This window comes from Varanus komodoensis, unplaced genomic scaffold (assembly GCF_004798865.1).
Source record: "Varanus komodoensis strain SLA01 unplaced genomic scaffold, ASM479886v1 scaffold85, whole genome shotgun sequence".
Taxonomy (NCBI): domain Eukaryota; kingdom Metazoa; phylum Chordata; class Lepidosauria; order Squamata; family Varanidae; genus Varanus; species Varanus komodoensis.
Window position 1 is genome coordinate 452,719 of NW_025336543.1, and position 18,416 is coordinate 471,134.

Sequence of the window (18,416 nt, forward strand, 5' to 3'; positions counted from 1 at the left end):
AGACTGCTACAACATACAAACTTATAAAACATTTGTTGCAGTATTTGGTAAGTCATTTTACCATTATTAAGGCTTCACGGGAATCCATAGTGGCTTCATCTTTCTCTGTTCTACCTCCACTTTCTAATTCTAAATCTCTCCTTTCAATCGCACCCCCCAGACACATGCACCTTTCCCCCTTTCCTTATTCTGCTTTCTGGAAATATATTTTTAAGTGTTCTGGAGGCCAAGGGGATCACTCCAATCCTCATAACATCATTGAATGAGTTACTTTTAAGGACATGCTAATAAGAATTGAATAGTTATTTTGATGTTTTGTTTTTAAATACAACTTACTTTTTCTTGAACTTCTTTACTAATTATATGGAACTAGAAACTGGAATTCATTAACTTGGATTGTTAAGAAGTTGTAAGGAAGTTCTAAGAAAAGGGGCTATCCTCCCCATGCCTCTCGCTCTGCGTGTGAGTGCATGATCATAATCTTTGATACCTATGCATTCAAGCTATGAGTTATTAAATATTTATAGTCAATAAAATCAAAGATATTAATACTTGTGCGGAAAATAGACAAAAGATGCCTTGCAGCCTGTTTTACCTCATAGGATAGAGATGCAGGCATACTAGTTTGTCATAAGAAGAAATGGGGAGAAATGCTTTGTCATTACTTAGGATGCATATTCTGCAACAATTTGTGATCATGTAATACTAAATGTGCTAATTGTTTTCTCTTTTCATGAATTCTAATATCTATTCTGATGTAAATAATGTATATGATAGTCTGGGATTCTATATTTATATAATGTGCTAAGTTTAATAGTTTTATATTTTATGTTGTTTTTTAATATAGTATTTGTCAGTCACCTATTGAACCTGTGTTAGGGGGCAGCTCTATCTATCTAATAAAAAATTAACTACCATTGATATAAATTAAACCTGTCATTTGGAAAAATAAAGACCTGTAACACTATTGTGTCTGTATCATTGCCCAGGGAGTCTGTCCTGGTTAATGGGCAATATAGAAATTAATTAATTAATTAAGCTCTAATGAAACCAGATGTGGTTATTGGTATTAGCTATGAGTTATGACTATGCATCATTGTGTGAGATAATTACCATTTTCAATTATTGGCTTGACAATACAAATAGTCTTAAAAGGAATGAGGGAATACAACTGGCCCAAGACAATTTTTCTGTCTATACTGTTGTATTGCATTATCTGAGAGATGTGGCTGCCAATCATCTCTAATATTGCAGGGTATATCGGGTACATATTTTGGATCTCACTGAAGCTTCAATGATGCTATTAAAATATTATTTTGGGAGCTGCTTGAGCATTTGAGATGACCCTTTTAGTAAAACCAGTGGAATACACAACATTGTTACAGCAGTTCCTAGTATTCTGAAACCTTGCTTCCTTGATCTTTCTCCATTTATTTATTTATTTAAAACATTTGTATAAAAACATAATAAAAACCAATAACATATTAAAAACAACAATAAAATACAGCAAAAATACAAAACAGTTAGTTTTATGGCAATTAGTTATCAATTTTTTTTTGTCCGGTGCCAAAAAGGAAGGAAGGAAGGTGCCAGGCAGATTTCCATGGGGAGAGCACTCCAAATATGGGGAGCCGCTACTGGAAAGGCCCTCCTCCCAGCGGCCATCCCTCTCACCTCCTTAAGGGATGGCTCACGCAGGAGGGCCCCCTGCAGAGATCTCAAAGGCCAGGTAGGCACATACGGGTGCAGATGCTCCCTAAGATAACCAGAGCCTAAGCCATTTAGGGACTTATATGTCAACACAAGCATCTTGAATTGGGCCTGCACCCAATTCAAGATTTTTCAGTATAGGTGTTATGTGGGCCACTCTAGAGGCTCCCATCACCAACTGAGAGGCCCTAGTCTGCACCAATTGTAATTGCTGGACTGTCTTCAAGGGCAGCCCCACAAAGAACACACTGCAGTAATCTATTTTGGATGTTACCGACGCATGGGTGACTGTTTTCAGACTCTGTCTGCCCAGGTATGGATGAAGCTGGTATTTTTTCCATAGCTGGAGCTAAGCACCCCTGGACGCTGAGTTCACCTGATATTCCAGGGACAAACCTGGGTCCAGAAGCACACCCAGACTGCAGACCCTGCCCATTAGGGGGAGTGCAACCCCATCAAGGATAGGGCAATGCCCCTCCAACCTGTCAGATGACACCCCCCCCCCCCTTACTAGCAGCACCTCCGTCTTGTCAGGAGTGAGTCTCAGTTTCCTGACCCTCATCCTGTCCATCATTGAGCTCAGGCCCCAGTTCAAGACAGCAACAGTCTCACCTGGATGAGATGTAAAAGAGAGGTAGAGCTGAGTATCATCAGCATATTGCTGAGTCCTCAGTCCAAACCTCCAGATGACCTCTCCCAGTGGCTTCATATAAGTGTTAAAAAGCATGGGGGACAGCACTGAGCACTGCAGTACCCCATGATGCAACTGCCATGGTGCAGAGCTACAGTCCCCAGGGCTACCTTCTGGACTCGGACAGCCAGGTGGGAGTGGAACAACTTCAAAGCAGTGTCTCCAACCCCGGCCAACCTGTCCAGGAGAACAGCATGGTCAATGGTGTGGAAGACCACCAAGTGGTCAGGGAGAACCAACAGGGTTATACTCCCCCTGTCCCTCTTCCTGCACAGGTCATCATACAGGGCAACCAAGGCCATCTCCATTCCAAACCCAGGTCCAAAGCCAGACTGAAATGGATCCAGATAATCCATATCTTCCAAGAATGCCTGCAACTGCCAGGCTACCATCTGCTCCAACACCTTGCCCAAGAAGGGAAGATTAACAATGGGTCATTAGTTATCCAGGACCCCTGAATCCAGGCCTGACCTTTTAAGGAGTAGTCTCACTATTGCCTCCTTTAAAAGGGCAGGCTCCACTCTCTCTCTTAATGAGGCTTTGACAGCCTCCTGGCATGTGGTAAAGCGGACAGAGCCAAGCACCTTGTCCACATCCTTGGGTCTCAATAACTTTTGGACTGATAACACATGCTGGTGATACCTAAGCTAAGATCCTGTTCCTTGCCCTGCACTGTTTTTGGACTATTCACCTGTGGTTGACCTCAGCTTCACTTTAGGCTGTGCTTTGGACTGCCTTTCTTCCTAACCTTGCTGTATAGATCTGTCCCATAGACGGCTACAACATTTGACATTGATTTGGTCTAACAGAAAACATTTCAGATTTTGGGACTTGAAAGATTTTAAGTTTCTTCAGGCCATTCATGTTTTGGAACCAGAAAGTCTGCCTCTCTCCCTATGTACTTACTCAGTTGCATCCTCGAGTGAGATGTGGCAAGATGGGAGAAAGGGCCTTTTCACTAAGTGTACTAGATATGGAACACCATCCCCAGAGAGGCTCATCTAGCCTAACTTAATGTCATTCCAGTGCCAGGTGAATATATATTTTTATTTCCCCCAGGTCTTTTAATCCTGCTTAGCTGTTCTTCCTCCATGAGATTGCTTTTATACTTTTTATGACTGATATACTTAAAAAAAGAAAATAAAAGAAGCCAAGAATTGTATTTCTTCTGAGGTTTTCTAAGGGGTTTGTTATAGAATGACCTATACATACTGTATGATAAAGCACAAATAAATAATTACATATATCATCATTCCGGCCTAGGCACTATATTCGAGAAGAAATATTCAGGGAAGGAATAATTTTTACCTGGGATATTACTGTACACAAGATTTTCACTCAGAAATGGGGAAACTTTTCCTCTCCCCTCAATGAGCTACATTGAACAACAAAAATCAGGAGAGATGTACCTTGTGATTTTGAATATTCGCAATAGTCTCACACATCTTAGCACTGAGATACCCAGTGGTGACATGATCTTCGTTTCCACCAAGATGGTCTCCAGGATTCCACCACACACAATGAAACAGTCAAAGCGGTTGAAGAGTGACACAAAGTAGGCTTGAAGACCCAGGCTGTACATCTTCAGTAACATCTCAGCCGTAAATAGAGCTAGCAGTACCTTATTGGCAGTGTCTCATAAAAATAAATAGAAAAATAATGATCATTATAATGGCCCTGAAAGACCAGTGCAACAAAAAGATCATAAGCACAACAAAACTTGCCCCACAAAATATTTTTATTGCACACTTAGGTGTTATCCTCTGGAACTACTAAGAATGCTGCATCTATTTTTATTTTTATTTATTTAAAATATTTATACCCTACCCTATACACAAAAGTGTCTACTTTGCAGGCACTTTTTTATGTTCTGAAGGAAGGGGTACTTTTCACATAAGAAGTGAAGCAGTACTTCATATTTAAAATTCTGCACAGTGAGGGTCAGTCAATCCAGGAGAGTTGCTTCTTATGCATGCTGCTTTTAACTAAGTTAGTCCTGGTCCAGATGTGTGTTGATTTGATTGAAAGTATATGCAAAAGAGGCTTAATTGAGAGGTCAGAGAAAAGTCTCTTTTTCCTCTGGCAGGTTTTGCACAACAAAAACCCTGATAAAACAAACCCTCATGGGTCAAGCTCTACTGCAGTCTCCTTGCTGCTCTTACCAAGGAGCCAGCCAGTGAGTGCTGCAGACAGCTGCCCCCAGCGCTGGCACCAGTGATAAGTGCTCTCTGTTTCTCCCATCCCCCCCACCACCACTTGTGGGCTGGTGACCTTCACTTTTCTGCCATCTGCTGCCATGCTGAACCCTTTGCTATTAATAATTATATTTTATATCATCCAACAGTCAAAGCTCTCTGGCTGAGGCTTATCTTTTATTCCCACACTCACATCACACCTGCCCTAGGACACCACCATTTTGCTTTATTTTTTAAACTATCTGAATCTTAAACATTCAGAGACAGAAAGCTACAATAGTGAATCATGATCTTCCAAAGGGATGAACCAAAAAAGACCCTTCAGAGCAAATAAAAAGGTGGGAGGGATTAGCAAAGGGAGGAGAGATCACTGACTACAGCTATCACTCTCAACCCACTGACATGGATAGAAGGTAGAAGTGGACGGAAGTGGCTATTTCCTATGACAGGTGGAAAGTTTCCAGCTCAGTTCTGCTCATAGTTAACAGAAGAGAAGTATGGTGGGTAGCACTAGGGGACCTCTGTCTGAAAGAGCCATAAATTTAATAAATCCATAAATATATATAAGCATGAGGGTACTACTGTACTCAAGTCCTGCTTGTGAATTTCCAATAGGCATCTGGCTGACCACTGTGTGAACAGAACGCTGGATTAAATATGCCTTTGATCTGATCCAACACAGTTTTTCTTATCCTCCACTTTATATAAAAGAATGCATGACATTTTGTAATTAACTCTTTTGGGAGCTTATTCAATCAAATGGATTTACTTTATGTGAATTCAGATCAGATCAGATCAGTTTATTCTTCAGGATAATTTTTAATTAACTTCAATTTAAAAAAACTTTTGGCAATAAATGTAGAAAAAATAAAATAAAATAAGAATCGCCTGCCTCTTCTTACCTTGAACTTCAGTGAGCCAATCTGGCTGGTTGTAATGTTCAGAGGCAATAGTAAGGGTGTTGAGAAATACAAGGAAGATCACAAGCCAATAAAACACATTTGATTTGACAGCAGCTCGACATTTCCGTCTGCAGAACCGATTCCATCTGCGCCAGTAGCGACTTAAAAAGGGAAAGGGGGAGAACAGGATGAAAAAATGAGAATCAAACTAGATCATGACTGTAGTGTAAACGAAAGAGTTTGCAAACTACTGATGTGATTTTTGAATCCATGAATTAATTTGAATGTCCTGGAGACTGCCCATCCATCTCCTAATTTTAACTAAACATAGAAGGAAAGAGACAAAACAATACACACCTACAGTGTGTTCAGTGTAGCTAAATGGACCAGCAAAACCTAGAGGCCCCTGATATTCCTATACAAGCCTCTCTCAAGCACAAATTGCTGGAAGTGGGTAGACTTCACTTTTCAACATACTTCTTTGTATGCTACATGCCATACTGACATAATGGTGAAATGTGTACAGGACTGAGCATCTTAATGCAATCCCTACTAAAGCTCTCACCAGCTTCTTGCTTCCTTACAGCCTTCAGTGTTCATTTCACTATATTTAAATGGCAAAATGAGTTTGGGAGCTGCAAAACTATGCATACATACTGCCTCATAAAACTTGTATAGGCATGCACTTTCTCTATCACAGACGTGCACATACACATACATGTAACCTTTTCATTAATAGCAGCTTGGAGCTGGGGTTGTGCAATTCTTTGTTCATTTCCAACAAAAAAGGTGCTGCTAGAAATGGGGAGAACAGGCTGTTTCTCATTTCCCATTTTACTTTCTCTTCATATGAAAGTCAAGAAAAGGTCACTCATCCAAATGTTTTTGGTTCTCTCTGGTAGGTTCATATAGAATAGAACAGCAATCTCTCAATTAGTGGACCGGTAAAGACTTTGTCATTACTCAAAGAAAGTAAAGGGAAAATAGACTACCCCCCATCCCCCGCCAACACACACACACACACACACACACACACACAGCTCACTTGTCCACAATTATTTTCAGCAACTTTGTTAGCAAGGTCAAGCATCTTCTCCCTTGATCCCTATTATGGATACTATTTGCTTATTTGAAGTATAAGCACAACCCCATGTTATGATTTGCTTTCCTAGAACATACAGCGCTTCGCAAGTGTCAGTGGTTTCTGAGGGTAATTACTAACCAGACAAAGTATTTAAAGTTAATTATATATCTTGCACTCTTCAGAATTTAGCTTGCTTAGCAACTAGTTTCCAAGCAACATTTGGCTCCTGAATAATAAAGCTAATGGGTTTGGGGGGTTTTTTTGGTACAATGTGTGCTCAAAGCAGGATGTGCATTCTCTTTGGTCATTCTAGTGTCTCTCAATCTCTGTCCAGTTACAAGCAGAAACAATTCTAGAGCAACAATGAATAAAATACTATGCTTCAGTATTCTGTAAATCTTACAGCAATTTTTTTATCAGACATAATGGTGAAATGTGCACAGGACTGTGCATCTTAATGCAATTCCTGCTAAAGCTCTCACCAGTTACACTCCTTATATTTGCAAGGCTCATTTTACACATAACTACAACATGGTCCTAGCAGACCCATAGCCAGTTGGGATCATGAAGGAGCCAAAGGGAGCAGGTCATAAATACAGAGCAGCCAAAACACCATGAAAGGTTGAATTTATGTAATTATATTTACTTTTTCTCAAAATGTGTAATAAGAAAAAATATTTTCCTCAACTTTTTTTGTGTGAAGATAAAACTATTCAAGGAGGCATCTGTAATATCTCTAAGCAGGCCAGACTTCTGCAGACCTCTTGCAGCTCTGCCCCTTAGTCAATTTTGATGACTATTTTTTCCTGCTTCCAATATCATACCACTGAGAGGACTATATAGAGATGGGTCTTGCCTTGTCAATAACTGCTACCTTTATTCAATTTCTGTTTCATTAGATGATCATGAAGAATATTTGCTGATACTTGCAAATGTGAGAAAGTAAGTTAATCAGTAGCCTATTAATTAAAACCTTTAGCTAAGTGTTAAGAAGTATACCACAGTTAAGCAATTACCTTTTACAACAAAATATGGGATGTTAATACTGAACAAGAAGAGAAATACTTTTAAAAGCTGTTGTAATACTTACCTAAACTTAGATTTAGATATCCGGTGTCTGAAAAAGAGAAATCAAAATCACATACTATAATCTCAACTTTCGCACAATCAATAAAGGAAAAGAGAGAAAAGATTTAACTAGATTATCACATTAGAATGATAAATCAGTCAATGCTACTTTAAAAAAATACTGAACCACCTATAATCTACTTACTTCACTATTACTACTTTGTGGATTATGTATTATACGCTGGCTATAATCCAATGGGAAGGAATGGTTGAGGACTTACTCTATAAGCCAAACAAGGGGTGTGTGTATGCAGTGGTGGTGGGAGTCAGACAGACGTGCCTGATAGTTTTCCGAAGTGCTAAGGTTCCACATGCTCTCTTTCAAACAGTTTGCCCACTGAACTGAGTAAATGTTTCCTGAAATGGATAGATTCAGTTCTTCTAAAGCTCAGATTCATATAATCACTGCATGAGAGGCTGCTGCTAGATAACGGTTTATAAATCCTCCCCAAGCCTGTTCCCAGCTGGCCATGCAGAGCTGCTAGCACGCAGAGGAGTAAGCTCTTTGCCTGCTACCACAAATGCCAATCATCCAGATGATGGAAGCTGGCATGACCAGTTGGCAGCATGGAAGAAGCCAGTATGGGCAAGAGTTCAAAGGACCTTGTGGCCAACAGCTATATGAGCCAGTGATAAGAAGTCTGCATATATGAAATACATCTAATAGGAGTTGACAACAATTTTGCAGTAATTTTTAAAAGATCATCAAAGGTTGCTATCAAGAGAAATTACATAACTGAATCTTAGGTGTCCTTTTCATAACTGTGTTGGAAAATGTTTTTGTCCCATATAGACAAACATTTTCAGTTGTTTCCATGTGCAGAAATTATCTATTCTCTTGAAAGGAAGATATCTCCAGGAGGTAGTCTCAATACAGTAAAACGTTCTATAATGAAAACATCTCTTCTGTTATAAGCACTTAAAAAGCTTAGGGCAAATACCTGCCTACATCAGCGCTAATGAATTGAGACAAAAAGCCTGGAGAAGGAATAGTGGGGTACCAAGCTGCAGTTAAATTTGAACACAATGACTCCAATATTGTTCTAGCCCTGCGTTATACTTAATGGTCACAGATGCACGTCCAGACTCACACCACAAATGCATCTAGCAATCTTGTGGGATCTGTCTGAGCATTATGATATGAATGTAGATAATTCATATATTTAAAACATTTATTCATCACCTTTTCTATGCCAGTCTCAAGGTGACTACTAACAAATTAAAACAATGAACTAATAATCTGAAAACATCCTTATAAAACAACAATAAAGCATATACTCATATGCTCATATAATACCGTCCTATATTGACTGCAATGACTATCAATTGAAGTCCGGGGCCAATTTAAGATGCTAATGACTACATATAAAGTCCTAAATGGTTGAGAGCCTGGGTATCTGAAGGTGCATCTCTTTCCATATACCTGCCCACCCCCTAAAATTCTTGTCTGAGGTCTTTCTTCAGGAGGCCTCTTTGAAGGAGATCAGAAGAGTGGCTATCTGGAGCAGGGTCTTTTCTGGGCTGGCACCCCAGCTTTGGAATCTGCTCCCCAAAGAGGTGCACCTAACACTGACTCTTTATTCATGTTGGCACCAGGCCAACCCCCTTTTATTCTCCATTTTAAGAATTAATTGTGGTTTTAATATTGGTTCTATAGACATTTATATTCTATTTTGTATGCTGCCATTACTGTTTTGTATTGCCATCCTGAGACTTTTGTATAGGATGGCATAAAAATGCTCCAAATAAATAAATATCAGCTGCATATGTGCTAAAGTCTACTTTGCCTTGATAAATACCCCTTAAAACCCCAAAAGTATTCTAGTGTCATCTCTACAGACTATGTAGATCCAATGAACCAATATTATCAAAATGGAAGTACCCAATGTGGTATACTAGTTAGAATATTGGGCTAGGGCTGGGTTGGACTGGGGAGAACCACATTATAAATCCCACTGGATGACTTTGGTACAAACACTAACTCTAACCTCAGCCTAATGTAGCCATAGGTTTGTTGTGAAAAAAAAATGGAGTGGGGAAGAAGTCCAAGTATGCAACCATTATTTCCTTGGAGGAAAGGTGTAATATAAATGTAATAAATAATGAAGCAGAGAGAAATAGAAGGCTTAACAGCATTGTGGAATAGACCTACAATTTGCTGGATCTGAATTATTATTTAAGTCCCTGGAATTTGGGGAGAAGGAATGTGTAATTGTAAGGAAACAGACTAGATTGCTAGATTGATACATGTGTGGATGGGAACAGAGGCTGGGAAAAGGAACAATAGATTAGATGCAAGATCTACCTTGTGAATGGAAGATTCTGCTCACAGAATGTGCTTCAGCCTAAGTTTATAAGTCATCTTTCTTTCTTACAAGAAAGGCACCTCAGGATATTGAAAATAGCCAATTATCACAGTCTTGACTCAAGGAAAATGGGAGTGAGTGGAGAAAGAGAGTAAAAGAAAAAAAAGTACACACAGGTAGAAAGACTGAGTGGCCACTTGGTGATGGAGAAAGGCAGTCAAAGGGAAAATACTGGGATTAAAACAAAACTGAATCAATCCTTCAGCTTAACTTTTGTGACCAGCTGTGGGCAGCTGCCCTTCATTTAACCAGAACCTTTATAAGAACAGAGATAAGTTTTAAAAAAATCCTTTCATCTGCTGACACAATACATTCTAGCACATTCTATTGTGGCTCTGTTATTTCTACCATGCTTGGTATAAAACTAAAGAGATTGCAAATAATCTGTTGATTTTTCTGGAAAAGACAGGGAAAGGCCCTAATTAGTTGCACTTGCTGTACAGAACAGACGTAAAACAAAAGTTGTCATTAATTAGAGTAAGAGTTCCATTTTCCATCTTTGCAATGCAGTGGAGGAAACACTCAGTGAACTCTAAAAGGCTCATCAAAATGATCAGTGCCCAAGATATTGTAAACCTGGCTCTGGTTGGAAAAAATGAAATTAAAATTGCTTATTATCCCAGTGGGTGCTTATAATGTTATTCTCTTGCGTTTCACCAAAGAGACTGACTGGCATTTTGAAGATCATTTTATTTAATTAAGCTAACAGATATGGCAGTTGTACCACTCCTTGCACATGTGATAATTTTATCTCTGGTGCATTAGAAGCCGCAGCTAAGCATCTCCACCATTCCAACGGCTTACCTAATATTATCAACCCCTTTCTACATTGCATCTCTTTACTGTTCCTGCCACAATTATTTTTCTGCTTATCTGGCTGAAATTTCTTACACTATTATTGGACACAGCTAAGATCTCTCAGGGTAACAGGGACATTTCCATACAATTGCTTGGGTTAGTCAATGACTTCAGGTACCTATATTCTTTGCTGTTTTTCTCCCAAGTGGTCTCTGACTTATAGCAAACATATCAATGAAAATCCTCCAAAATGTCCCATCCATAGCAGCCCTCCTCAGCTCTTGTAAATTCACGCATGTAGCTTTCTTTGTGAAGTCAACCTGTTTTATATTAGGTTTTCCTTTGCCACTTCTGCCTTCAACTTTCCATAGAATGACAAACTTCTTGGGGAGTTTTCCCTTTATCATGATGCACCCAATTTTTGTTCCTAGGGAAAGCACTGGCTTGATTTGGGTTAGGACCCACTTGTTCTGCTTTCTGTTGGTCCAGAGTATTCACAAATATCTCCTCCAGAAGCATAGTTTAAACACATTATTTTTTCTCTTCATGTCAGCTTTCCTCACTGTCCAGCTTTCATAGTGATTGGGAATACAAATGTGTGAACAATATTGGCTCAAATTTAAGCACCTTCAAACTTAATTATCTTTTCTAGTTTCTTCATTGCTGCCTTTCTGTATCTCAGTTTTTAAATCCCTTGGCTGCAATCTCCCTTTGAATTGAAGACTGAGTCAAACTATGTAAAATCTTTCATCATTAACAGTAAAGTTCTGTTTCTTCTGCAGTCAAGATTTGTATTAATATTCAGCTGCACTTCTGTTTTTGCACTTCTTTCACTTCCATCAGGAATTTCTTCAAATCATTGCAGCTTTCTGCCAGTAAAATGTGTCATCTCCATATCTTAAATTGTTGTTGCATCTACCACCAATTTTCACCCCTTCCTCTGATCCTAATTCATCTTTCCTTATGATATCTGCTCTGCATACAGATTGAACAGATGGAGTTTGATAAAATACATCCTTGTCTGACACCTTCACCTATGGGAAACCATTCTTTTTCTCCATATTCTGCCCCAACAGTAGCTTCTTCTCCATGAAACAGGTTATGTATCAGGACAATCAAATGCTGAGGCACACCATTTCTTCCAGGACCATCCATAGCTGCTCATGATCCACATAGTCAAAGGCTTTGCTGTAGACTGTAAAGCATAGACTGATCTTCTGGAATTCTTTGGTGAATTCTCCTGTAACTGACATATATTTGCAATATGATCTCGAGTGCCTCTTTCTTTTTGGAATCCAGCATTTCTCATTCTACAAAGGTAATATTTTTTGTTACAACACCTTGAGCATCACTTTGTTTGCAAAGGAAATTGATGCAATGGTCCTATTGTTCCTGCATTCTTTTACATCTCCTTTCTTTGGGGATTGGAATGTATTATCGAACATTTCTAGTCTGTGGTTCATTGTTTTGTTTTCCATATTTGTTGGCATGTTCTTGTTAGGATTTCGACTGAGTCATTCTCTACAGCTTGGAATTGTTCTATTGATAACCTATTTACTCCAGTTTCTTTTTTCCTTCCAAGGGCTTTCAGAACAGCTTTCATGTTACTTTCTAATATTTCAAGTTTTCCTGCTGGGAGTTCTCTTTGATGGAATCTGCCATCTTTTCATCTCTTCTGTATATTCTTTCCATCTTCTATTTTTTCCTGAACAGAGTGTGCCCCCATTTGCCTTTTAGCATTCCTAATCTAGGTTTAAATTTCCCTTGAGTTCTTGAATCTTTGAGAAGAGATCTCATGTCTTTTTTCTTTTGCTGTTCTCTTTTATTTCTTTGCAGTGGTCATTGTAATAGTACTTTTTGGTTCTACATGATAGTCACTGAAAAGTTGCATTCAGGATTCTGACCTTATTTCTGTTAACTTTTGCTTTTGCCTTTCCTTAGCAATTTCTTTCATTCGTTTTACTATAAGCATTATATTCTCTGTATGGCTGGCGTCTACTAACCTTTCTTGCAGTGCCACATAGCTTCCTCAATCCCCCATCTAACTTCCTAACTCTCCTAATTTCCTTAGCCCCGACTTCTCTCTTTGCCCTCCACCAGTTTACCTGACAGCTGCAATAGGATTCTCTTTTTTCTCCCCACCTCTCTGGTTCCGGGCATACTGCAGAGGAAACAGTTGGCCTCCAGCCACCTGCCACCTTCATTTCCTAAGAATATGTCTGATCTCCACTTGTGTCCCAGAGGCATTCATGAAAAAAGAAAACAGCAGTGGTTGAAGGCCTTCATTTTTCTCAGCTGCCAGTATATTTATTCATAAACAATATGAGTAGGAGACTTTGGCAGCCACTAATGAGGCAGTTTGGGGGCATCACTCTGCTAAAAAAAGGTAAAGGTTCCCCTGTGCATGCGTGCTAGTTGTGTCCGACTGTAGGGATGGTGCTCTTCTCTGCTTCTAAGCCAAAGAACCAGTGTTGTCTGAAGATGCTTCCTGGTCATTGACTGGCATGACTAAATGGAATGCTGTTACCTTTCCTACCGAAGTGGTATCTGTTTATCTACTTGCATTTGTATGCTTTTGAATTGCTAGGTAGGCAAGAGATGGGACAAAGCAGAAGGCGCTCATTCTGCATGTGGATTTGAACTGATGACCTTCCAATCAACAGCCCAGCAGCTCAACAGTTTAACTCGCAGTTTAGCATCATCATTCTGCTACCACTGTTCTGTTCTACTGTATCACTGTTATTCCAACTATTCTCTCATTATGCATCAGAAGTCTTAAAAGGTTTATCCGCTTATGACAGCCATTGCCTATGCTAGAAACAGGAAGACACAAGTAAACATATTGGATGAACTCACGCCAGCCGCGCACCACAGTTTTCTCCTTCAATATCACCTCCAGCCACATTGTCAGTATTCACAGATTCTGTCTCACTGGTGGGCATGCTCACTGCAAGGATCAGAGAGAATAAAAGAGTAGACGTTTGTTAATTAGTCTGCAATACATAAATGAGTAGCTACTGACCATGGAGGCACTGACTTAGCAAAACAGCAAAGGTTATGTAAGAAGATTGAGTATGGCTAAGTACATGAAAGATGTGTCTTTAATCTGCAAGAGCTGGGTAAAAAACTTAGGTCAGTTATGGAATCTCAAGGTCTCTACTGTTAGTTAAACTGTACATATGGTGATAACAATAACCTACTTCTGATTATACAGCCCTATATGTTCTGGAATCAGGATATTCAATGAGTTGCCTTCTCTCATAAGAACTGACCCAATTTTATTTTATTTTTTGTTAAAGACATGGTTCTGGGTGCCCCCATCTTCTAAAGTGAAGATGGCTACCAAAGATACAACTTTTCCAGCAAAATATTTATGTGCTTTCATACAATGCTGTCTTTACACATATAGCTTAAAGCTGATTAAACTGTACTTGCAGAATACTCAAGACACCTGCAGCAAAGTGAACTTTGATAGGTCACTTCAATATAGATTGAAACAAAAAGAGATATTAAAGAAGAAGAAAGAAAGAATCCATTTTTGTATATCATGCTTATCCTCAGGTATTAATTATTATATTTATATCCCACTATTTTCTTACAACAAACTCAAAGCAGCTTAAATAAGTCTCCTCCTCCTGCTCTCAATCTTATCCCCACAATAACAACCCTGTGAGTTGGGCTGAGAGTCTGTGACTGTCCTGAAGTCACCCAGTTTGTCCCATGGCCAAGCAGGGACTAGAACCTAGATTGCCTGAGTCCCAGTCCTGTACTCTTAACCACTATACTACACTGTTTCTCTGTAGTATTTATTTATTTAGAACTTTTGTATGCCGTCCCATCGCTTATAGCCTCGGGGCGGCTCACATAAAATAAACAAACATAGTACATAATAAAATAATACAGTTAAAACCCAGAATCACCCTGGCTGCAAAATTAAAACCTATAGATATTATAAAGAGTTGTTAAAATATTGTTTAAATAAAAAGGTCTTAGCCTGGCACCGAAAAACAAATAACGACGGCGCCAGGCGGACTTCTCTGGGGAGTGCATTCCATAGATGTCATAAACTTACCAAAGGCAGGTGGCCCTAAACACAAATTATTGGTTCAGGACAGTTCTCTTTAACTTGCTAGGTTTCTACAACTTGGGAGACCCAAACCTTTAACAGTATTTCCTGCTAATAAAGTAAGACAACCACGGGTTCTAGTGTTATTTAACCTGAAAGAAGGGGATAATCAGCCACTTTGCCCATGACACAATTTCTACTGATGTGAATCAGTGGTTGTTAACAATACTGTTGGCACTTCAGTCCTTGTTCAGTTAAAAATGTGGATCTGTCTTAAAAATTAATTGCTATCAAAGGTCCTTCAAAAACTTCTGTGCAGTACCTAGACTGTAAACACTACACATTTGCTTACTATTATTATGAAAGTTAACCTAAAACCCTCAAACAAATTCAAAGCCCCGTTGTGCTTTGCAAATAAACAGTGGTAAGATAAATTCAGCTTAAGGAAGTCAAAACAAAACATTAGCAAAGCCAAACTCTCCTTCATTCATTTCACTCTCTGAAAAAAATAGAATGCTATTAAATAAAGGTTAGAAAAATGGATATGTTCAAAAAGGGGAGAGAGGCAGATATGACTAACAAATGGGCTATGTTGGCTAATCATGTTTTCGCACCGTAGCCTGGGACACTGGAGTCAGAAGAAAATTTGCAAGATGTTGTCTGGGCATCCATTTAGGGTTGTTATGGTCATATAGTGATTTAACAAGAGAAAAGCCTTTCAAGACTGGATGTATAATTGAGTCTAACTTGAAACAAGAATAAATTTGATAACTGTTCAGGTTCATCTTAAGGTACTTGGTTTAGCAGCTATTTATTTTACTTCCCATATCACCATTAAAACAGTGCTAAGAATAGCTAACAAAATAGATAAAGTAGAAAATTATAAATAAAACATAAAAACACACATCAAACATATCAATTAGAAACAGCCATTAAATACATTAGTAAAAAAAGGAATAAACAGCACCCACCAAATTAAATATGTTTTTCAGTTTAAAAACCAAAACTTATTGGAATAAAAATGCCTTCCCCTGCTGGCGATAGGACAATAGAGATGGAGCTATCAGGTCTTTGCAGTGAGTTCTAACATTTGTTAGCACCCATCAGGAAGGATCTCCTTCATGTTTCCACAACAGGCCTCCAATACAGGCCTGTTTCAAAGATCCTGAAACACAGCTGAGTCACATGAGAGAAAATAGTTTTTCAAATAGCCTGGTTCCAAGCTGTGTAGATAGGGCTTTATATTTCAGAAGATTATAGAATGAGAATTCACTTGTCCTCATCCTGGATGATGGTCAAATCATTCAGCAGTAAATGGCTCTCAGATGTTCAAATTAGGGACATTAAGCCGGGACATAGTCACATCACTAGTTTGCACAGCTCTTGGCACATGCCCTACAATGCACTGTTTATAATCTAAATCATTATACCTATGATTTTATGTTAATGCTTAATGAATACTTTCCTATTCTCTAGAAAAGGATATACAAAATGAAGTAAACATGATGAAACAACCTGTCAGGATGACAAAATGGGTGGATTTCACATGACATGATAAGCCAGGCTTTCTTTTTCTTTTTCTTTACCATTGTTGGTCTTTTGTATCACTGAACTCAGTTATAATATTTCAGGATGGTACATTTGGCCTTGAGAAACCATACATAGAAACAATGGTTTGCTCTATGGCTTCTTGGAACTACAATGCCTTGTTGTGTCATATGAATTCAGAAAGCACAACTTATCATGGTACCAAGGGCAGACCCAGAGAGCTGTTTGGCGAGACTGGTTCATTGCTGCTTTTGCCAAGTTGCTTGCTGGAAAGTGCTACCTGACAGCTGATGTTTTGCACAGCTGTCAGAGGAATACTGCTCTGCTTGCCTTCTACACTAATGATTTTCTATAGAGCAGGAATAGGCAATCGGCTGGTTGGCCTTGGGAAAGAAGCAGTGGCAGGTAATTATCAGGTGATTATCTCATCACCACACCCTTCACATTCCCACTTCCAAGAAAGGCATTTGGATGGGTAATGCACTGGGTATGTGTCTCTTGCCAGCAGGACAAAAATGGTGGTTGAGTGGGAAATCAGCTGATTCTTGTCCCTCAGGAGCATGCAGAGGGGGAATCAGCTGAGTGACACTGCTCCTAATTTCCTATCTGAGCTTGATTTCCTATCTGAGCATGGATTTGGAACCTCTGGAGCAAGAGGCAAGTATGTTTGATCATTTCCCTCCTCTTTTTTGCTGCACTGCAGGGCATGATCCCTATTTGCACAACAGAGACTACTTGAGAGCTGCAGTCAGTCAAGCTCAGCTCACAATTGTGGCTGTCCAAGAAAGGAGCCTTGTTCCTCTCCAGACATCTTCAGGGTTATTGCTTGAAGAACTGAGAGGGAAGGGGGTCCGGGCGGGGGGGGGGGGAGGATATTTATCACCACAAGTCTGATTGTCTGTCTGGCACATTAAAGTAGAAAAACATAAACCATGGTAACCACGCAGCGTTGCTTGTCATAATGTGTGAATCCAGTTAATGAATTTGACAGATGATCTGGACAGCTCCTCAGACCAAAAAACTTTACAAAAGTTTATGAGATTTCTCAGCATGCCCTGTACTGAGGGCCAAAAAGATATCTAATGCATCATCAAGCAGTACCTATTTTTTATAAGAATTAATCCATTATGAATGGATTCCTGCAATTATTTTCTTGCAAAACAGGAAGAAAAATGGAGCTTTCAATCTTTCTTTCTGTCCTACATTTTGGAAAGTTAATCCAATTATTTATTTTCCTCTCCTAATTACCATCACACTGGAAATATGTTCAAATAGTCTTCTCTACCATTTTCATACTGGTCAAAAGAAGGCAAAAAATGATGTTCTATTTAAGGTCCTATTGTTTCCATTTGAAATTACTCCGAAGTATAACAAGCAATTCTATACATATTTACTGATCATTAGCATATGGAAAAAGCTATGCAAACATGGAGAGCATTCTCCTTGTTGATGCTACTGTATGCCACTCTGGATTTCATTGGGAGCTTCCTGAGGAGGCATGTATGTCACTGAGACGGAGGTTAAGTGGCAGCAAAACTTGATTAATTGTATTAGCCTTCCTCAATCTAGTGCCATCCAGATGTATTGTACTATAACTCTGTTTATTCCCAGTGAATATCCTCTTGAGCCTGCATTCTCTCTAGAAATTTAGGATAAAAATGTTCTAACAATGCCCCTCTCTCTAGTTGCGGCTGAATTGTGTAATATCCTTTTTATAAGGTTTACACAATCTGGAACACTGTAGGTGGCTGTTAAATCACCTTCCAGTGCTTCCATTTACCTCCATCAGCTTGATGTAGAAGAAACACTCATATAAAATTAGTTTAGGACATTTTGGTACAGGTCTACTTCAGGGACACAAGCTATAATTATTTGAGGGAAATAACCTCAGAAATTACATGGAGCATCTTGTAGATGTCTTTGAATTT

General features: G+C 39.1%; 1 protein-coding gene across 26 annotated transcripts in view; it reads right to left on the reverse strand.

The window, feature by feature from the left end:
• Nucleotides 1–18,416, reverse strand: part of CACNA1C (calcium voltage-gated channel subunit alpha1 C) — a 536,805-nt gene that overhangs the window by 123,875 nt on the left and 394,514 nt on the right. For all 26 annotated transcript variants that reach the window (XM_044416974.1, XM_044416973.1, XM_044416952.1 and 23 more), the window contains 4 exons: nucleotides 13,731–13,821; nucleotides 7,673–7,699; nucleotides 5,499–5,659; nucleotides 3,811–4,036 (listed from right to left, as the gene is read on the reverse strand). In XM_044416974.1, coding sequence (XP_044272909.1) covers nucleotides 3,811–4,036; nucleotides 5,499–5,659; nucleotides 7,673–7,699; nucleotides 13,731–13,821 — 505 coding nt within the window. The remainder of the gene's footprint in view (nucleotides 1–3,810; nucleotides 4,037–5,498; nucleotides 5,660–7,672; nucleotides 7,700–13,730; nucleotides 13,822–18,416) is intronic.